At 43.9% G+C, this 23,357-nt stretch overlaps 1 protein-coding gene across 7 annotated transcripts in view; it reads left to right on the top strand.

The window, feature by feature from the left end:
- The window catches only part of frmd4a (FERM domain containing 4A), a 150,263-nt gene that overhangs the window by 18,882 nt on the left and 108,024 nt on the right, over window positions 1-23,357 (top strand). For 3 of the 7 annotated variants that reach the window (XR_009768612.1, XM_061677721.1, XM_061677723.1), the window contains exon 1: window positions 11,885-12,070. The exons of 2 other annotated variants lie outside the window; for them this stretch is intronic. Coding sequence is in view for 4 of the 5 variants with exons in the window: in XM_061677721.1 (XP_061533705.1) it covers window positions 11,924-12,070 (147 nt within the window). In the remaining variant the exon portion in view is untranslated. Of the gene's footprint in view, window positions 1-11,882; window positions 12,071-16,619; window positions 16,982-23,357 lie in introns of those variants that run through there. 2 more of the 7 variants (XM_061677722.1, XM_061677728.1) reach the window with 2 other exon arrangements.

Genomic DNA, 23,357 nt, shown 5'->3' with positions numbered 1-23,357 from the left:
TTTTGTGATTAGTATACATTATAACGTGGACACACTCCTGTTTCATGTTCGTTCATTCCAAACCCGAGTTTCTGGCTTCAACACAAAAGTGGAGCGAGTACCGTTTGTTTTATTTGACCTCTCCCGTGTAGGCGTTTAACTACGGCTGTCGTGTGGTGGTTGCCAAGTGTCTAATTATCACATTTCTCCCCTGTGTACACTGTACACACCACACCAAATTAAACCCAAATATGAAATCGCACTTGATAGATTGATGCTCTGCGTCCTCCGGGGAATACTCGCATCAATGTAAGTGTCTCTCTGACCCCCGATGCTCTACTTGTTACAGCAATTAAATATGACACGCTTCAGCTTTATATCTCACCTCGTGTATGAATGCATGCACATACTCGAGGGTATTTCGTTCAGAGCAGATGTGCACATCTGCCTTTGCAGTTAAGGCCATTAATATGTGTCTGGAGGTGTTTGTACGGATGTGTCTGTTTTCCGGCAACAGCTGCTCTTGTTTGGCTTGTAATCTAGTTTTTTAGTGTAAACTCAAATGACACTCCACAGTGAGCCAAATTGTTCATCCTGAAAGATGATTTCCACCATTTGCATATGCCGGAATTTTTGTCATTAGGCCATCATCTAATGATGGATTTTAATAAATTATCAAAAAAATAAAAATAAATCAGTGCCTTCTGATTTCTTTAGCTGTTCTTCATTGGTCCCTTTCCAAATGATTAAATTTAACTTAATGTTGTAATTTTTGTATAATCCTCATTGTTGAAGTAATTATTTCCATTCTGTGTGAATCGAAACTGGGTAATATATTATTTTTGCATCAGATTTTCTCCAAATTGTTTCAGTCACACAAGCATAGAAGAAGCTCAGCTGTCCAGATTTGATGCATCCTTGTCACTAACTAATAATTTATTCTCTACAGGCGTAGTTTGAATGTATGTAGTGTCAGTCGAGAAGATAACGATATGAGGTACATTTGCTTCCAAGGATGAGGTAAATTACTTCAAGAATAGAGGTGGTGAAAATTCAGCCATAGTTACCATGATTATTGAAGGACTGGTTAATTAATTGATTTTTCTGTTGCTCGGATTCATGTCATTGACTTGCTCTTGTGTCGCAGGGAGGGATAGCGCATTGTAGAGCTGACGTTAGCTAGTAGACAAGGCATTATATTTTGCTAAATTACTCAAACACAACCCAAGTGATAAAATGTCTTCCACAAACCCGATTATGGAGATTTGATTCTCTGTCTGTAACTAAATCCCAAAACATTTTGGGGTGTATCTGATTTTGTCATCATTTTCAGTTTAAGTCAGCGGCGTTCAATCACTTTCTACCACTGAACCATAGTGCCTCTTGTTTATCAACATGAAAGCTCTATTTGTGAGGCAATGGAAATCATGTGCACATTTTGGCTGTGTATCCTACGCACACTGGCCACCAGAGGGAGCCCTATGATGGGCTTCCCAATGACTTGCCAAGACTTCCCTAAATCAAGCTCAGGACTCCCATCTGCTAAAGTTCCAAGTGGAGTTTGCACTCCTTAATGAAAGAATGGAAAAGGAAAAACTGCTAACTGTGAGAGATACCCAGCTGTCAGGCACACGTGGCTGCCTCGCCTTGTCCTGTCTGATGTATTGAGCCAATGAGATGGGACCTTGAGCTCTAATGAGCGGCGCTCCACCGCCCGGCTGCTGCGTGACAGTGGTGGCGACAGGCCATTTGGCCCCAATAAACACAGACCTTTAGCGGGCCACTCCACCCAACCGTCATCAGAGCTTCTTTAGAGGGGACCAGGTGGGGAAGCAGGAGAGGGTATGTGTATAATTAATGACCTCATGGCGATCCTCCTGCTGTCCCAGGCAGAGACAACAATGATGGGGCCAAACAAAGACTGGCGACATCAAGTAAAGTAAGAACATAATGAGTAGGGAATAGAGAAGGGTGTGCATATAAAGACTGGATTTACACTGTATTTTCAGGTGCCCAATTTGTGTTTAATGTGTATGTCTGGTTAATATCCCTCTATTTATAGTGGTGTCAAAGTCATTTCCATTGCAGGCCACATCACAGTTCTGGTTTCCATTAGAGGGCCGCTATGATAAAATCAAATACAGTTGTGCCTTGAGATACGGGTTTAATCACGTGAGTAACTCAAAACACTCCTATCTCAAATCATCTTTCCCCATTGAAATGAATGGAATTGTCATTAATCTGTTCCCGCCTCCCCTCTCCTGAAACAAAAACATTTATAATGTGCTTTGAATGAGAAAAAACTACACTTTACAATAGTGTACCTTATGAAAACACACAGCAGTGGCCTAATTAAATAGAATGTAAATAAACATTTTTGCCACATTTTTTTGCTTCAATTTAATGGACATATTGCTGCGCCTTCTGGGGTGCACACCTTGGCCACCTGGAGGCAGTATAACACAGACATACGGATATCCTGTACATAAGGAGACTGTCCTCAGCTCCGCAGTAAGCCACAGTAATATTAATCATTCTAATAATTATGTCTGTGAAAATTGTCTGCATGTGTTTCTCCACGGTTTGTGTTCAAAATTCCCTTGGTTAAAGATTTATAGCACCTTGACACTGACGCTATTCGTAGTCCGTCTACAATGTTTGCCATTATGTGTTATCATTAAGCTGGGGGACTCAAAGGTAAAGTTACTGTTTGTGGTTGTTTCAATGACAAAAAGTCTTGTCTATCCTTGTCTAATGTTTAGTTCGACGGGAAACTTCAACTGGGAGTTTTTTCAAGAATTGTTCACTATCTGCAAAACTGCTGCTTGTTGTGAAGTGAGTGGCGTTTGAGTTCACTGCCACAATGTAGCGCTCATATCTCAAATTTCTGCTCCCAAGTCAAAGCAAAAAATCAGCCAAATGACATCTCGTATCTCGAAAACCTCTAAAGTCGGGTCACTTGTATCTCAAGGTACAACTGGAAATGTATAATCACATCATATTACGTATGCAAAATTGCCCCTGCATTTCATTGTTATATATATTTTTAACAAGTGGAGTTCGAAATCAGAAGTCAAAAAGGGATATAGTGATAACCAAATATGAATATTATTGTTCAATTTGTGTTAAGAAGGGATTTGGTAAACAATAAAATGCTTGTAATGACTGTCAAAAGGGAAGAAAAATTGCAATGTTTGTGCTGATTTTCACCAAAAATGAAAAGAACAAATCCATATAGCAAGAAAGACTCACTTGATTTGCTATTGTAGGCTACAGAAAATGATGTGCCTGAACAGATTTGGCCCTCGAGTTGGACATAGGTGGTCTATTTCGATGTATATTTCAAGTTATACTGTACATATCCCACATGGCTGTGTTTACACTCAGAACACATGAAACAACCTGCACACCCCATATGCACTTAAATAACTAAGTGTTAATGTATTTGTTTTTTTAGGGCATAGGCGGTTGTGTATACATTACCGACCCGTGTATTTCAGTGACGTCAAGAAAACAATGACAGCGGATATCCAATGTGTGCGTTTGCACTGCATTCAAATTGGTAGACATCTGATTGGTATCTTACTCTTTTCGTTTTTGCAATTCTGTCAGTTGAGGGCAAAATGTGGAATGAAGTCACTTACCAAGTAGTGTAAATCCAGCCCATCGACCCTGCTTGATTCTTAATTAGGAGTTTTGTCCGCGTGCCATCCCATTAACCCCGCTTTCTACCAGAGGCACACATTCACTGGATCTAGCTCCCTCTAGCTCTCAACCTGCCTCTGTTCTTTACCATTGCCTCTCCTTTTGTTACCAGAGGCTTTTCAGTTTCCATGGCAATGATGGGAACTGAGGCTAAAATCATAGCAAATATCAAGGGAGAGGACCTTGGCCTAGAGTGGAACCTGGGAGTGATCAAGCTCTGCCTGTCAGGGCACATATGTTTTCAGACGGCCGAGGTGGTGAGGAGGACAAAGGTAAGCAAAGGTTGGCTTGACTGCTCCATAATCTCAGGGGATGCCTTTAAAGGCCAAAGTCCCCATGGGTTCAGACAGTACTTGGCCACTTATGTAGTCACTACACAAGGCAGGGTTAAATGTCCTTTGTCTCTGCTCTTTAAAAAACGTTTTAGCTGGAATTATAACTCATGTTAAACCACAAACTCAGATGGTAATGTTAAAATGGTCAATTGGATTACACTTGTATAGTGCTTTTCTACCATTATGTTCCTTAAACCAGTGATTCCTAACCACTGTGCGACGGGAGATTACTATGTGTGAGAAATCATCAATTATGCACAAATATGATCCAGTTTCTTACAATATATACGAATATCATGGGGTTCCTCAGTTTACTGTCTCAACATAAGAGATTTTGAAGTATCGATCAGTATGTAATGAACTAGTTTGCACAGTAATGTAAGAATACGCTGACATATAGCACAAGAAGGCAAGTTCATTTACCATCCTACTTACTGGTTTTCATTTGATCATTTTATGTACAGTAAATGGCCTACAAATGTTTATCTTATCTTACTCACTGTAATTATGACTTTACTACTGTAGGTTAGTAGTACGATTATGGCACGTTACAACTTGCATACAAATTCAACTCATGTCCAATAGGAATGGAACTTTGTACCATACAGTACAGTTCAGTAGCTGCTGGGATCGAGCCCAGCTGTGGATAGGAAGAAAACCCCGAGTAATTGACACCAACACAAGTTTTAAATTGCCTATCAATGCTACAAGATGGTAGTAAAGCACTTTAAAACACCGTAAAATTAATGTTTTTGCTTTATTCGATAAACTACTGACAAGAGAACTTCCAAATGCAGATATTGAAAGCCTTTTGATTTGTATAAAATGAAACGTTGTTAAAATACCGTAAAAGGTCCAGTGTTTTTCCAGTCTTTTTCCAGAGCTGGATTGTATCTTGATCATTTCGTGATTCATTCATTCTCTGTCGACCAATCAATGGGCAACAGTGGTTCAGGCTCTACATTGTACGTACCGAAACATATCACCGCCTATCCCCAAAGTGGGACGGTTCAATGCGGCTTTGTCTGGACCCTTTACAATGGAAAACACAAACATGTAAGTAACATATTGAGCAGAATCAAAACATACCACTTGCTATAAACAAGGTGGTAAGTCATTACCTGAAGTGAGGTTAGGGGATGGAGACGAGCTCCTCAAATTACATTTTGAACCTCAGAACAACGGTCTGCCCATGTCCCGTTAGCATGGCAACCAAGGAGTTGCCGCACCTGTCTGAGGTGTGTACCGACAAGCAGCTTAGTGTCATGCCTGCAGCAAGAGGTGGAGCTCTCGCCTGGCTTTGCTGCTCTCCTGAGAGAGACTGGATGCTTGTGCACTGAGGCACCGACACTCAGTATGTCACGTCGGCTTGTGCGGAGAACTAATAAAAAACAAGCCTAAGTGAATGTGTGCGCGACACGGTGCACAGGTGCATGCTTTTTCTACTTTATGTCCACATGCACATTTAAGTTGTTGGGCCGTGCGCCTGAGGGATTCATTGTCTATAAAAGAGCCGAGTCGTTTAGTCATGGACGGCTGAGAGTTTATGAGCCTGATAAATGCAGCTGCATCCTGTAGACAAATGCGTCTGAACCATTGAAAACAACCCAACAAAATACATACGAAAAAAGCTTTGTTTAGTTTTGAAATATGGAGACTTTGTTTTTGCTGGTACATAATTGTACATTGATTGCCTTGGGTACCTTGGCTTGGACAACATAGGCCACATTCATTAATAATGTATAGACTTTACACCGATTTTACCAGGCTGATCCGTATCGGCAGATATTTAGCATTTTATGCTGATTGGCTGTTCGGCTGTAGTGTCATAATTCTCTGATGATCGGCTCCGCGTCGCGATCGTGCACAGTATATTTGAATTCAAAAGCAAGATAATTTTTAGCCTTGTCGCGTGTCTTTTGAAGTAGTATTGGAAATATCTGACGGCCGATAAAGTAATCGGCTTTAATGTCATAATTTGCCGATCCAATCAATTACATCATTGATCGGCTCCGCAAAAGACATTTACTCCGTGTCGCCATCGTGCACAGTATATTTGAATCCAAAAGCTAGTTTATTTTTAGCTTTTGAGGTAGTATTGGAAATACCTGACGGCCAATAATATATAAAAAAAAAACATTCCAGCAGTGTGGAACAGACAACACGTCTGAGACAGACAACACGTAATGCCTGGGTCAGACTACAAGACATATTTGCTTTTTCACGATTGCACAATGTCAGACTACTGCAATAAAATCTTGTATTCCGATACCGCCGCATCCCGTTTTTTACGATCATTGGGCTTTAGCTTGTCAACTCAAATGCGACCGGATACACTCGTTACCGTGGTGACGACAACAAGAGTGCAGCGCGCCGACTTTGTATTATAAGGACAAAATGGGGAAAAACGTGTGTTGGTGGTGCTCAGGACAGGAGAGGACGTTCGTTTAAGGCTTGCTTGAGCTATGTTCCCGTACTTCGAATACGATAGTAGCAAACATAGACCCAATCAAATAACTGCCTAAATGTAGAATAGTAAGATATTGACTAGAACATGATAAGAAAAGAAACTTACCCTGAAGCAATCGCTTGCGGTTTCGGCTGCATCGTTTGTAACAAGTCCGCAATAGTGCGCTCGATTTGGTTACCCTCCAGTCCAGTACGGAGCCACGCCTTCTTCGTGCGCATGCAGTAACTACTTCACGCGCACGAACAATTACTTCGTGCGCACGAAGAAGTAGTTTGTGCGCATGAAGTAGTAGTTTGTGCATAGAAATTAGTATTTCGTGCGTACAAATTAGTAGTTTGTGCGCACAAACTACTAATTTGTGCTAGTATTGAACTAGTATTGTCATGTCTGGGGCTCCATAGATCACCAATAATCACGCAAACAATATTCAAACATGCATAATATTAGAACAATAGTCATTATTATTCATGTGTATTTTGAAAATGCCCAAAACATTGAGCATTTTAATATTAAATAAAAAACTTGGTATTAGAAATTTAGTACAGCTATCTCTTTCCATATCGTGGTTCACTGTTTGCGATCTGGCAGAATTGCGGATTTTTTAACTCATACATATCGAAATTTATATTGCAAATATTTCGCGATATCGAGGGATTTTGCGGTGATCATTTTTACACACAGACTAATGTACCTACATACCCATGTAGCAATAAGCACGAGCCAGGAGGGAAGAGTGTGTCAAAGACAGAGAGTGTCCAAAATTAGGGATCATTTCACCCCTAAAAAAGACAACAAAGTGCGATGTGACTACTGCAAGGCAGAACCGGCTTACACAATCAATTGTCTACGGTAAATCCTCCATCCTCTGCTAGTTGTAATCTCTCCCCAGCTGGTCAAGGATAGACACAGCCACGAGTTGACTTTCTTCGCGCTATTTAACATATACAAACTAAATAAAGGTACTGTAACAAGCACATTCATCAGCCACAACTGACGCCCAGAGGCACGCAACACGCAGATTGGCGAACGGTTAGCCACTTAACAGCCCACTGCTATCCTAAGTCAACAACAGCCAAAACCACACTTTCGTTTGCTGACTCCACATAACTCAACAGGCCAGGCCTCGCCCTTTAAAGCCCCAAACATTCAAAGCCAAAGACACTGTGGTGTAGATAAGAACGTGAGGATGGCGACCCCAAATGGAAAAGAATAATACCTGCTCTTCACATGCATATTTTGTATTGGTAATATGCATAGTTCTTTAGTATAACTCTCCCTTTAAAGGAGGGACTACTATACAGTATTGCACGAGTGATTTGAGTTGAGAGCATGGTCATGGAACAAATTTTACTCGTAAGCCAAGGTATCATTTGATCTTGCCTCACTTAAGAAATCGGCCAAACTGTACACCTTCCACATCTAAATAATCCAAATGTTTGGCAGTGAACCATTACAGTTTCTATTCACGTTTTTTTAAACACAGACATACGCTCATACGTACATGCATTCAAATGTGTGAACCCGTGTTTCTCTTCTTTCCAATGTTTTCCCCAGAGAGCAGAATCATGTCTAACCCATTTCCCCTCACAATTGAAGCTGTACAGTTTAAATATGTAGCCGCGGCATCAAACATTTAAGGCCCACTGCTATAAATCAGACTCTTAATCAGGCGTGGACTTTGGCGATGTGGACTCACGTGCGTGTCTTGATGTTAAGTGAACGTGAGTGTGGCGTTTGCACGCCAGAGTAAGTCATAACAGTCATGCTGGATAGCGGGCAAACGAGCACATCAGCTAATTGGAAGAGTCGGTAGGTGCGTGTGCGTCTATCTGTGTTTGAATGCTGAGCTTTCTTGTTGCCGGGTAAACTGGGCTGAGTTTACTAGGGCAGAAAATGTTGGAGGCCTTCGTACAACCAGAATCTAAAATATGCCCGATGTCGCATTCTGTTTGCTCACTGCCTCTCAAACATGCATTCACTCAGTAGAGAGATGTTTGTAAGGACAAGCGCTCAAAGCTAGAAAAGTTAAGTCTGTTGATGTCATTAATTCAAATGTTTTTGATCGACAAAGGACATTTAACCATCACAGCGAGAAACGCATACAAATGTTGAGTGCAACTGCTTCTGTCCTCACATACCTTTCCAGAAATTGCAAGGAGCGGCTTCCAAAGGGAAAGAAAAGCACACAACAGAGACATCTACTCTAATGGGAAGTGACATATTTAGGGTGCGGAATGACGCAGCAGAATCCACGAGCGAGAGAATGACTGAGCACAATGCCGCTTGCTCCCTTCCGGCAAAAATGACAGGAATGCAACTCTCTGAAAACGGGTAGACCATCCATTCGTTTTCGCTTTTCCTCATTAGGGTGGGCTGGAGCCTACCCCATCTGACTTAGAGTGAGAGAGTGGTTGTCAGCCAAAAGGAGGGCACATTCAAACAAACCATTCACATCTATAAACAATTTAGTCTTCAAACAACCTAACATGCAAGCTCAAGTTCCCAGAGAAAACCCACGTCACCACAGGGAGAACATGCAAACTCCAAACTGGAAGGTCAGAGTCGAGATTTGAACCCATAACCTCAGGAATTTGAGGCAGTCATGCTAAACATTCACCCACACATGCTGCCTGACCACAATTAATTCATCCATCCCTTTTGGATAGTGTTGGTTCTCATTCAGTAAGCTACAGCCTATTCCAGCAAACTAGCTAAAAAGCAGGGTACAACCCTGGACTGTCCATCCATCCATCCATCCATCCATCCATCCATTTTCTACCGCTTATCCGAGGTCGGGTCGCAGGGCCAGTAGCTTTAGCAGGGATGCCCAGCCTTCCCTCTCCCCAGCCACTTCATCCAGCTCTTCTGGGGAGATCCCGAGGCGTTCCCAGGCCAGCCGAAGGATGTAGTCTCTCCAGCGTGTCCTGGGTCGTCCCCGGGGTCTCCTCCCGGTGGGACGTGCCTGGAACACCTCACCAGGGAGGCGTCCAGGAGGCATCCGAATTAGATGCCCCAGCAACCTCATCTGGCTCCTCTCGATGTGGGGGAACAGCGGCTCGACTCTGAGATCCTCCCTGATGACCGAGCTTCTCACCTATCTCTAAGGGAGAGCCTGGACACCCTGTGGAGGAAACTCATTTCGGCCGCTTGTATCCGGGATCTTGTTCTTTCGGTCACGACCCACAACTCATGACCATAGGTGAGGGTAGGAACGTAGATCGACGGGGAAATCGAGAGCTTTGCCTTTCGGCTTAGCTCCTTCTTTTCCACAATGGATCGATAAAAAGTCATCAGTTTTTTCACCGCAGACGCTGCACCGATCCGCCTGTCGATCTCCCGTTCCATTCTTCCCTCACTCGTGAACAAGACTCCAAGATACTTGAACTCCTCCACTTGGGGCAGGATCTCATTCCCGACCTGGAGCGGGCACGCCACCCTTTTCCGACTGAGGACCATGGTCTCAGATTTGGAGGTGCTGATTCTCATCCCAGCCGCTTCACACTCAACTGCGAACTTCTCCAGTGAGAGTTGGAGGTCCGGCTTGATGAAGCCAACAGAACCGCATCCTCTGCAAAAAGCAGAGATGCAATACTGAGGCCACCAAACCGGACCCCCTCTACGCCTCGGCTGCACCTAGAAATTATGTTCATAAAAGTTATGAAGAGAATCGGTGACGAAGGGCAGCCTTGGCGGAGTCCAACCCTCACTGGAAGCGAGTCCGACTTAATGACGGCAATGCGGATCAAACTCTGACACCGGCCATACAGGGACCGAACAGCCCGTATCAGGGTGTTCGGTAGCCCATACTCCCAAAGCAACCCCCACAGGACTCCCCGAGGGACATGGTTGAACGCCTTATCCAAGTCCACAAAACACATGTAGACTGGTTGGGCGAACTCCCATGCACCCTCGAGGACCCTGCCAAGGGAGTAGAGCTGGTCCACTGTTCCACGGCCAGGACGAAAACCACACTGCTCCTCCTGAATCTGAGATTCAACTTCCAGACGGATCCTCCTCTCCAGCACCCCTGAATAGACCTTACCAGGGAGGCTGAGGAGTGTGATACCCCTGTAGTTGGAACACACCCTCCGGTCCCCGGAAGGGGGACCACCACCCCAGACTGCCATGCGATGACGCAGAGGCGTGTTAACCAGGACAGCCCTACAACATCCAGAGCCTTGAAGAACTCCAGGCGAATCTCATCCATCCCCGGGGCCTTGCCACAGAGGAGCTTTTTAACCACCTCGGTGACCTCAACCCCAGAGATAGGAGAGCCCGTCTCAGAGAACCCAGACTCTGCTCCCTCATGGGAAGGCGTGTCGGTGTAATTGAAGAGGTCTTCGAAGTATTCTCCCCACCGGCTCACAACTGCTTCCCCCTCCTGAGACGCCGGATGGTGGACCAGAATTTCCTTGAAGCCGTCCGGAAGTCTTTCTCCATGGCCTCACCGAACTCCTCCCATGCCCGAGTTTTTGCTTCAGCGACCACCAAAGCTGCATTCCGCTTGGCCAGCCGGTACCCATCAGCTGCCACAGGCCAAAAAGGGCCGATAGGATTCCTTCTTCAGTTTGACGACATCCCTCACTGTTGGTGTCCACCAACGGGTTCGGGGATTGCCGCCATGACATGACAGGCACCGACCACCTTACGGCCACAGCTCCGGTCGGCCGCCTCAGCAATGGAGGCGCGGAACATGGTCCACTTGGACTCGATGTCCCCAGAAGGAGTTTCCACTCCCACCTCCAACCCTGGACTGTTCAGCAGCCAATTACTGGGAATATTTAGACAAACAACCCTCCACATGAGAGAACACAGAAACTCCAAACTGGAAGACCAGAGCCGCGATTCAAACCTGAGAACCCTGACCTCAGCCCAATCAAACACCTTTGGGATGAACTCGAACAGAGATCATGAGCCAGACCATCTATTTCATTCTACATCATTTACCTCACAGATGTTCTTCTGGATGAACGGACAAAAATAATACCAAATATGCAGTCTTCCCATTAGGGGAGTAACGCATATAAAGAATCAACAGTAGGGCAATTTGCAGACGCACACACCGCTGAAAGGCGCACAAACAGATGTAGTGGAGGCTGTCTCTACTCTACAGACTATCACACCTACAGTACTTTGTGTCAAAGTAGTATACACGATAAATCCCTGAAACAGTTGGCAGCAAACCTTCCTTAAGAGGCTTTATCAACGTGTCTGGAGTAGATGCTATTTTTGAATGACACAGTGTGTGTGCATGTGTGCGTCTGAATTTGGAATCGTGCCCGGGGTTTGATTAGCAGCCTATTTTCCATGCCAGGTGACAACATTACCACCAGTCACGAAGACGAAGCGGCGTTGTCCAGCTCAGAGTGTTGAAATGTCCTAAGAGGTTACGATCAACAGTAAGAGGGGTCTTGTCAATTTGGCGGGGTTTGCCATGCAAAGTGTGAGCTGCTGCGGTAGTCAAAACTCAATTGGGCTTGACACTTTATGGATTACTGATACAGTAAGATTCCCAGACTGGTCTGATGCCAAAGGACGATGGGCTAACACCTCGGACTGCTTTAGCATGCTGCAATTTAAGGTACTGTCAGATTTGGTTGAATTTCCACAAACACTAGGACATGGCGTATTTGATGGGGTGTTGTGCTTCATTGAGAACTTCAGTATAAAAGGCTTTTTATCCTGAACTAAAGTAAGAACTGAGCTAAGCTAACTGAACTGAGCTAAGAATGTGGATGACACTCCACATTCTTAGCTTCAAATAATGGTGTTCTTCAGTATCCTTGAATAGTTTGAGCTCTGCAATTATTGACTTTTGATGTAGTTGGTGAACTATTTAAGCCAACAGCCAACATTCAGTGGGCTTTCACATGAATTAAAAAATTATCTTACTGATGCAAAAATGCATCATCCTCAAGGATAAATATTTTTGTACATGATAATTTCGTAATGGGGCAGCACAGTGGAGTGTGCTTACTCTCTGTGAGTTTTTTCTGGGTACTCCGGCCTTCTCCCGCATTTCGAAAACATGAATTAATTGATGAAATTAGCCATAGCTGTGAATTTTTTTTATGTGAATTTTTCTTTGTCTATATGCTCTACGATTGACTGACGACCAGTCCGAGGTGTCATCCATAGGCAGCTGAGATAGGCTCCAGCTCACCTGTAACCCTAACTGAGGACAAGGACGATAGAAAATTGATAATTGGGTGGATCTGGGTGTTGTAGTTAGGATTATGATAAAATATTTTCCCCCAAGTATATTTAAGTTCAGTTACTGATGGTGTAGTGGTATATTCGTCTAACTTCGGTGCAGGCAGCGTGGGTTTAGTTCCCACTCAGTGGCGGTGTGAATGTGAGTGCGAATAGTTGTCCATGTCTATATAGATGTGCCCTGTGACTGTCTGGCGACCAGTTCAGAGTGTAGTCTGCCTTTCACCTAAAGTCAGCTGGGATAGGCTCCAGCACCCCGAGACCCTGAACAGGATAAGCGGTATTGAGAATGGATGGATGGATTTGAGTTCCGCTTTAAGAGCCAACCTTCAATATGGTAAATTCCTTGTTTATTCTTGTTCATTCCTATTAATTCCCATGGAAAGTTTCCAACTTTAAAAAGTCCTGGAATTTTGTCCATCTAATTAAAAATAGGATTGAAGACTCTAAATTGCCCGTACGTGTGAATGTGAGTATGAATGGTTGTTTGTTTATATGTGCCCTGCGATTGGCTGGCGACCAATTCAGTACCCTGCCTCTCGCCCGAAGATAGCTAGGATAGGCCACAGCCCGCCCGCAACCCTAGTGAGGATAAGCGGTACAGAAAATGGATGGATGGATAATTAAAAATAGTAGCACAGTGCTCTTCGTAGAATGGCGGTTGTCAGACTCTGGTTTCCGTCCCCCTGGCTTCATTTATCATGACATGCACCTTGAAATCCGGTGTTTAGCTGTGCAAAAACACATAGTCACACTGGGACATACCCGACCTGTGTGGCCCCTGTTGGAGGCTAAGCTCCTCACTAATGACACACGCGGGCCCAAACGCTGCCAGCCACTTACAAGTGACGCAATGTCCCTCTCCACCTTCAAGGCGGAGGAGAGTAAGGCATGAGCGGCATGCCGATGAGAATTAAGAGGGATATGTCTGAGTTATTAATGGTGGTTTGATACATATTCAATGTAGGCAGCATAAGGAGCTACATGGGGCCGACAGAAAAGCCTCCAGAGGCTTACAAAGACCCCGAGACTGACTGCATTTTGTCTTAAACAGTCAGCCGTGTGCATTACATGCGGCATGTATGATCCACGAAAGTGCATAATCCAGGCTATGTAATACAATGTTCCCCAACCTTCTTTTCACCGCGGACCGGTTAGGAGTCGGCATTTTTCTCACGGACCGGCTGTGTGGGCGTGCATATATATATATATATATATATATATATATATATATATATATATATATATATATATATATATATATATATATATACACACACACACACACACACACACACACACACACACACACACACACACACACATGCTTGCCTCGTTCTGCTTCCTCCTTCGCTGTTCGTGGCGCGTCCACTGTGGGCACAATCCAGGAGTGGGGGCAGGCAGACCAGACTGCAGTTCCGTAGCTCCTCAATGAGAGTAGACTTTTAACTCTGTAAAAGTAGTTCTGCCTGTGCCGGGCAGAAACCTACGACTGTATCTGTATCAGAGCGGACTTGGTGCGTGAGAGTTAACTGTTGCGATAAAACCGTATTTTAAGTAGGACTCCTGATATAGTGTTGTTTTGTTCACAAACGTTTCGTTCAAAAGAAGAAATCTTTTCAGTTACTGTAGTGAGCTGAATTAGTTTATGAAATGATTTAGTTCTTTGAGCTCTGCCGCCGTTAGCCAGCCCGCTCGGACTGGAACCAGAAGCGTTCCAGGCTGCTGGGACCGGAAACGGAAGCATTCTGTGCAGTCTTGACGTGTCAATTGAGACATGCAGGTGTTGCGGCGGAGAAGGTCTGGTCAATTTTCAAAATAAACACATTGACACGTGAATTGCAATACAACAGAAATTAAATAAATTGGTCATTCTTTCTCTGCGGCCCGGTAACAAATGCCTCATGGCCCGGTACCGGTCCGTGGACCGGTGGTTGGGGACCACTGGTGTAATACGGTTTCTGTCAAACTCCAGCGCTCCTTGCTGCATAGCTGATGCGAGAACTGATGAGTTGCTGATTCTGTTGACCCCACACCCAGGAAGGGTCATGGGGTAAATTGTCATTCATTCTCTGGGACTGTACGGCTTTGTAAGAAGGCTGGGTAAGATGGCAGGGCAGAGCGATGTCTTCACGAAGCCATACAAGAAGATACGGGAACCGAGAACAGACAGGCGTCCAAACTGTGGCACATAAGAATGAATCACATTGTATTACCTTCCGATCGTGGCTACAATAATCTTATCTTTCAAAAACTGCCCCAAAAATTTAAACTGCAGATAGCGGATTACTATATTGGTCACCATAAGGAGACAAAATATGTTCAAGAAGGGACTAAGGACTGCTGCAACAAAACTAAAATGTAAACTACAGCGTCCAGAGCTGTAGCTTTTTGTGTCAGTAGCGAGGTGAGCTGTCCCGAGTTAATAGCTTGCTGTAGAAAAGGGGCAAAATGCTCTATAGTGAACTTCAATTGGCTTTACTTTATTCATTGTTTCGTCGCACTTTGGCTCCGTACTACTATTTCTAGGACATACGTAGTGGCCTCCGTTGGACGTTCCACCTTGGGGTTGGCTCTCCCTTCAAGAGAGAATGGGACATTTATCATTTGCTCAACAGATATTCACTAAAATATTTTCCTTGGCCCATCCATACTAGAAACTAAAACACCCCAATCACTTGGATGGAAATGAAAATCCATCACGCCATCCATCAGGTCGCAGTGGCAGCAGCCTAAGCAAAGAAACTCAGACTTCACTCTCCTCAGCCACTTCATCTAGCTCTTCTTGGGGGTTCCTGGGGCATTCGCAGGCCAGCCAGAAGACATCGCCTCTTCAGCATGTACTTGGTCATCGCTGGAGCCTCCTCCTTGTGGGACATACCTACAACACCTCACCAATGAGGCGTCAGGAGGCATCCTAACCAGATCCCCAAGCTACCTCATGTGACTCCTCTCGATGTGGAGGAGCAGCAGCTCGACTCTGAATCAGTCCCAGCTAACCAAGCTTCTAACACTGTCTCGAAGGGAAAGCCCGGATACCCTGCGGAGGAAACTCATTTTGGCTGTATCCGTGATGTTGTTCTTTTGGTCACGACCCGCAGCTTGTGGCCATAGATGTGTGTGGGAATGTAGATGAACTGGTAAATGGAGAGTTTAAATCTTCTGCATTATCCCGCTAAAAAGCACGAAACATAGCAATCAGGAGTGTCTGCCACTTTGCGCAATATGTGAATGTAAATTAGACTGTCGCCTGACTTATTCTAGTCATGTCCTGTTTGTATGAACAGCCCAGATAAACTCAACTCCCCCACGCTTCTTCCCCCTTTGTCTCAATAAGTCTTTATGTATAACTATGTTTCAGACAGAATCTTCTTACAGGGGTAACGTAGGGTGCATTCCTCCAGCGCTTAACCAAAAAAACAAAAACAACTCTTCTTGAAGCATCCCACGAACATCCTTTGCTTCCCGTCTTTGCCTTGCTTCCTCCCTCACTGATGCCACTGTGTTCCCTCCACCCGCAAACGGCTTGTCCCCCCTCCCCTTCCCATCAGTGTTACGTAAGCTTCCTGCCAAGTCCGTATACAACATATCGCTGTTGTTGTCCCCCATGTGTCTGTGAGGCATGTGAGATCCCTGGCCGGCGTTTAATGAGCCCTTTACAAAGACGCATTGACTAGAATCCCGGTGTGAGAGAGGATGACCCCAGCCAAGAGCATCGAGAACTGGGCATCAGCTGCCCCAGGCTCTCCATCTTTACAAAGACATCCACTGTGGACACAAACTTGAAAGGGCATTAAGAGGAAAAAAAGGGGAGAGCAAGAGAAAAATAGGGGGGAAGAGGGAGGAGACATCCTGTTCCAACAAATATCCAAAAAATAAAACCAATGCCTAATTTTTATGAAGAGGAGTGTCCAATCAAATCCTCTCTAGTGGCAAGTTAGACCCACCCGACGCAACGCTGTTCAGGAGAGTTCGCCATGGGGATAGTCACAAATATTCACCATTAGCCACCGAAAAAGATCTAAAGGAATACTCTTGGAACCAGTCCGGAATACTTATTTCAAAGGCACATTTTCATTTGATTTCATCATTTGTGGACAAAGACTGAAATCATGGCATTATCATTTGGAGAATGACTTTAAACCAATTGTCAGGATCCCATGGTTAAACATAGCATCAGTACAGTTCAAAGTTTTATTGTACTGGCTGAAGAATGACTCTCTCATCCAGACTGGAGGACATTGAGGTGACCTTGGAGCACATGCTGATGGATGTCTTTGTAAGTTTTTTTTGTCTGTCTTTTGTCTTCATGCTCTGTAATTTAGCAATTTTGCTTTTAAACATATTATTTCATTCTCCTCTCTCTTGCACGACGTGGCTGACCTCTCGGTGCATAATTACGGTCCGAGGCCAGAGGCCGGCATATGCTCGCATCTCTTCCAGATGCTCTCTCATTAATTAGTGCAGAAACAATGTGCCGATTATATGTCAGAGGTAACACTGCAGGATAAATTGGCAGTCCTGGGAGCTAACCTTGGTTGTGTGGCCTACATGGCTCAGCACAAGGTGAGACCATTGAGGAGAGACTTTAGGAATGTTTTCTCAGCATGTGAGAGCCTTTCATCCATCCAACTTAAAACTGAAGGATGGGTTTATCTTTTGCCTTATGTCGTCGACATCCTTCACATCTTTTCTACAGCGAGCCATGAATCACCCCACTGGTAATAAATACAGGAAGGAAAGATTGAGAATGAAATCAGGAACGAGAACAAGATGGGGGATTCTGATGGATGCCACGGTCATATTCCCGTTTCCCCTGGCGTTTGTCTTGAGGCAGATGACTCAGGTTCCTGTGGTTTACGAGGCGCTCAAGCATTCCCAATGAAAACTCACATATGTCAGCTCTTTAAGATACCTTTAAGGCCTCCCAGTATGGTGTCTGAATCCCTGCTTGCTCTGCATTGCTTCAATGATGTAATGAGTTTGGTCATTAAGCTCCTGTTTCCCCTTAACATTGTTTACGAGTACAAACATATGTTGAAGGGAAGAGTAATCCTTTCCCAGGATAAACTCAGCTGCTAGCATAACACCTTTAAAACTTAATTTCTTGGTTGCTGAACATCAATTTTATATATATTTTTTTCAAGAATTCTTACAACTGCAGCAGTGGATTATTCATGCAGTGTGTGGTGTCCAGGAAAATCCTCGACTTTCTCTGTATTTCCTCTTAGCCACCTAATTAGGCGAGTAATTTATTCATTGTGCTAATTGCTTATAGATGCTAGAAAACAGGGATAGATGGCTACTTTGCATTCCTGGATATTCAAATCGGCATTCATTTCTTTACCGCGCACACATTCACAGAATCAGAATCATCTTTATTTTGCCAAGTAAATAAATAAAAACATAAGGAATTTGTCTCCGGTAGTTTGAGCCACTCTGTCAGACAGTCAATTGACAAAGAACACTTTTTAGACACAAAGACATTGAAAAAAAACAGTCACTGAGAAATAAAGGGTTCCGAGTTATCTGGTAATGCCGGTACAAATTTAAAAAAATATTTTTTATTTATTTATATATATATTTTTTTGACAATTGTGCAAAAAGATGGAGAGTCCTCTAGCACTTAGAGCAGTGTGAATGACTAATATAGCAATAGTCCGGTGCAATGACCATTGTGCAAAGGGCGCCGAGACTTCAAGGAATGTATGCAGTTTAAAGTGACGAGTAGTGCGATAATCTGGGACAATGTTGATTGTGCAAATGTTGCAGATACTCCTCAGTCAGTGTGCAAGTGGTGCAGATGCTACTCTGGCACGAGTGGCCAGTATTGGTCAACAACAGATATGCAAATAGTGCAGCGTTGAGAGACTACCACAGTGAGTGCACGAGTATAATTGGCCCGACAGAAATGTGACAACAAACCCAAGACAAAAAAATTGGCAGCATGTTGCAATGGCATTGTAAGTTAGCTGTTTAAGAAGTTGATGGCAAGAGGGAAGAAGCTGTTGGAATGTCTGCTAGTTTTAGTTTGCATTGATCGATAGCACCCACCTGAGGGAAGGAGCTGGAAGAGCTGGTGACCAAGATGTGGAAGGTCCAAGAGGATTTTGCACGCTCTTGTCTTAGTTCTGGCAGCGTGCAAGTCCTCAAGTGTCGGTAGGGGGGCACCGACAATTTTTTCAGCAGTTTTGATTGTCCGTTGCAGTCGGAGTTTGTCCTTTTTTGTGGCAGCACCAAACCAGACTGTGATGTAAGAACACATGACTGATTCGATGACCGCTGTGTCGAACTGCCTCAACAGCTCCTGTGGCAGGCCGTGCTTCCTCAGAAGCCGCAGGAAGTACATCTTCTCCTGGGCCTTTTTGAAGATGGAGTTGATGTTTATTGTGAAAGTGTCCTTTTCAAATCTGCAGTAGAAGGTGTACAAATCGATCACCGATCCGATCACAAGATGGAGCAATGCTGTCTATTTAAATGACTTGTTCAGTTATTGTATGTACTTGTGTACTTAATTGCTCCAAAAATTATATTTACAATAAATAATGCGCGGCACGGTGGCCTACTGGTTAGAGCGTCTGCCTCACAGTTCTGAGGACTGGGGTTCAATCCCCGGCCCCGCATGTGTGGAGTTTGCATGTTCTCCCCGTGCCTGCATGGGTTTTATCCGGGCACTCCGGTTTCCTCCCACATCCCAAAAACATGCATGGTAGGTTGATTGAAGACTTTAAATTGCCCGTAGGTGTGAATGTGAGTGCGAACGGTTGTTTGTTTCTATGTGCCCTACGATTGGCTGGCATCCAGTTCAGGGTGTACCCCGCCTCCTGCCCGATGATAGCTGGGATAGGCTCCAGCACGCCCGCGACCCTTATGAGGATAAGCGGCTCAGAAAATGGATGGATGGATGGATAAATAATGTGTCTTTGTTCATCTTTTTATGCCAGTGAGGCATAGTGACAGACAGATCAAATGAATGGTCTTCTATTAGATGGCAGGAAGTACATACAGTAATTAATGTATCCACTTTTCGTGACATTTTTGTTTGTTGGTGTGCCGTGAGATTTTACAATTGTAAAATATGTGGCTTGACTCCATAAATGTTGGAAATCACTGCTCTAGTCATATCATGTATTCTAATCAGTCAGGTCAAACCAACATTACAACATGACAGAAATAATGCGTGCTAACTTACTGTAATTAAATTACTTAATTGTAATTAAATTACTTCACACAAACCAAAACTTTAGAGCATGATTCGACAGAACGCCTGCATGTTCGCTTTCAACCGTTAGTGCTAGCACTAGCTTGCTAGGCTACCTAACATTTTGTTGCCAGCTTTCAAGCTGTATCGTATTAAATGTACGTAAACATACCTCAAGCAATCCTTGAATGAAAGTCCTCTCCCGAGCACCGGTGACCACCAACACACGTTTTCCCACATTTTGTTCTTACAAACACACGACACGATCCGTTATTGTTGTCTTCGCCATGGTAACGAGTGTACACGGTCGCGTTTGAGTTGACAAGATGAAGCCCAGTGATCGTAAAAAACGGGATGTGGTGGTATCGGAATACGAGATCTTATTGCAGTAGTCTGACATGGTACAATCGTGAAAGAACAAATTTGTCTTGTAGTCTGATCCACGTATTACGTGTTGTCTGTCTCAGACGTGTGGTCTGTCCCACACCGCTGACATGTTTTTTTTTTTTTTTTTTAAATAACTTGATTAGCTGTCAGATATTTACAGTACTACGTCAAAAGACACGCGACAAGGCTAAAAAGAAACTAGCTTTTGGATTCAAATATACTGTGCATGATTGCGAGGCGGAGTAAATGTCTTATGCGGAGCCGATCAATGACTTCATTGATCGGATCGACGAATTATGACATTAAAGCCGATCATCCGATCAGCATAAAATGCTAATTATAGGCCCATACCAATCAAACCGATCAGTTTGGTTTAAAGTCTACTGACCACACACATGAGGTTTTGCCATAGTAAATCTGGTCTTTCTACCCGACCGTTTTCCAAGCAGAACGTGGAGGAAAAATTCCTCTTAGCACACCCCACACCACAGGATAATCGCTCACGATAATCAATTACAGAAATCCAATAATCAGCTTTTGCTGTCTTTGATCAGAAGGGAGGAAAACGCTCACATTTGGTCCGATTATTAGCGTTTGTGCTCCCTCCTTTAGGTACAAGCATTTACTACTCTTCCGTTGATGAGTCTCTTCATTATTTTATGCGTTAACGGATGCAACTGTGCGTAGAGAAAGGAATGTTTGTGGTCATTACCGTAATGTCGGTCTTCTCTGTAGTCTTGAAGAGGCTTCAGACCCGCCACATAGTTGTGCACGGATACAGCTGTTTTAATTAGCATCGGGTTAGCACGGTGAGGGCACATGAATGATTCAGCTACGCTAAGAGGATTCAAGGGAACCTTTTACAAACGCCACACAGTGAAAGTGGGTCAGGAAATACAGTAGAATCATTGGTAGGCTTTGGATTTTTCAGGTCACCACTCTTATTTCTTGTACACGCACAATGTTAAGTCCCTGAAGAGTCATGCCTAAAAGCTTAGCATTCCGACATTCTCACGGCATTACGACAAAATGCAACAAAAATAAATACGCTGCTCGTGGGGAAGCTATTGAGCGAGCGAGAGAGAGCCTCCGGACCTTCAATACCCAAGAGCTTTAAGTCTATTCATGTTTCCAGGCAAAATAGTTCCCCCATCTCTTGCTACTGGCTTAATTTCCATGGAGCCTTTGCCACAGAGGTTTCATTCACACACACAAACACATCCACAGTGACAAGTCTCTTCTCTCACATTAGCCAAACGGTGGCATGATGTGTATGGGCTAATTGGATCTGCTTTTGGCTCCTGCAAAATGTCTCTTGGTGGCACCCATGTGGTCTCCAGCCAAAGCTTCTGTGTATTGTGTTTGCTGGGCTGCTGGACACACACAAGCGCACACACATGCGCGCACACGCGCACGCACACACACGTACACATACAGATGGTAGCTCCTTATCCTCGCAGTCTTACAGAAAGGCTGTGGCTGTCATGTCAGGAAACGGAGTGGCGTGATTAAAAATGCATTCATTCCTTGTGTAGTTTAATTGAATCTCTAACCCCCCACCAAACCCCTCATTCCTCTAACCCAACATCCCTCCTTCAATGCAGGCATGGTTCCCGGAGCCAAACATGCCCCTTTTCCTTTCCTTGTTTTTTTTCCTTCAGTCTGCTGCCTTTTTACAGAATAGGAGCAGAGCAGAATGGGAATGCTTCCACCACATCTGCTCACTTCTGCATCTTCTCTCCTTCCAGTGAGCCATCATGAAGCACGGTCATATTTTAGGGAGGAGGCAGGTCTGCCACAAAGGTCTTGGACTGCTTTCAGTAGTCCAAATGTAACACAATCAAGAGACAGAGGCCTGATTTACACTATGCGTTTCCGGTGACAGAATTATGATTTTTTTTCGAATGGCATAATTTGGATACACGAAAAAAAAAAAAAAACACATGGAATCAGATATTTTAAAACCGGAATCAGCCTCTTCCAAGTGTGTATGAAAATCAGATACATATCAGATATCTGCCAATGCACATGCAGCATAAACTGTCAGATGGAATATACTGTACCCAATGCAGGGCACATATAGACAAACAATCATTCACACTCACATTCACACCTATGGACAGTTTAGACCAGTGATTCTTAACCTGGGTTCGATCGAATCCCAGGGGTTCGTAGAGGCAGGCGCTGGTGTTCAACAGAGGACTCGACACACACCGCGTGCAAAAATGCATGTATCTGTAGAAGCCTTTTTTACACTGCATTTTTAATGCCGTGTTCATGCCGTTCAAAACGCAAGCAACGCTGCATCAAGGTGGGCGTTTACCATTGCGGTGCTGCGCCTCGAATTGAAAAGCTTTGTTCTTTTTTAAACTATCTTTATTTAACATTCACAACAATACACTTGGGTTGATAGCATGGCTGTGGCGTCAGACAGTGCTTCCAATAATAAAAAGACCCCCAAAAAATCTACTCTTACCCATGAACCCTTTTCGAGGATTATATAAATAACATCAAGAAAAGGAACAGATTTCGTTGTGAATTTTCACAACGAAGTCCATTTCACTGATATGAGAGTGACACTTACCAAGGGGAATGGCAACAGCAAAATACACATTCACTTACAGTAAATTTTCATTTAATTGATTTTTGTTTTGTTTATTGTATGAAATTCGTGTTTGTTAGTTTTGTTCTTTTAACAATGATTTTGTGTGGAACTGATGCGTGGTTCATTTTGTGCATGACCTGGATGACTGAGAATCTGCACAGACAATAAAATATACCTGTTTTGAATTTGAAAAACCCTATTTTATTTTTCTAATTAGGAAGGGTTTCGTGAACTCCAGATGAAACTTGCGGGTTTCCGTACCTCCAACAACATTAAGAACCACTGGTTTCGACTATTCAGTGAACTGAATATGCATTTCTGGGGATAGGTAAGAGAAAGCTGGAGTACCTGGGGGGAAAAAAACACATTCAAGCAGGGGACAACATCAATATCTAAACTCGGAGCCCGGATTCAAACCCCTAACCTCAGAACTGTGAGGAGGATGTGCTATTAACTTGTCAC

This window comes from Phycodurus eques, chromosome 5, assembly GCF_024500275.1.
Source record: "Phycodurus eques isolate BA_2022a chromosome 5, UOR_Pequ_1.1, whole genome shotgun sequence".
Taxonomy (NCBI): Eukaryota; Metazoa; Chordata; class Actinopteri; order Syngnathiformes; family Syngnathidae; genus Phycodurus; species Phycodurus eques.
The sequence above is the reverse complement of the archived record's forward strand: the minus strand, read 5'-3'. Positions and strand labels throughout refer to the sequence as shown.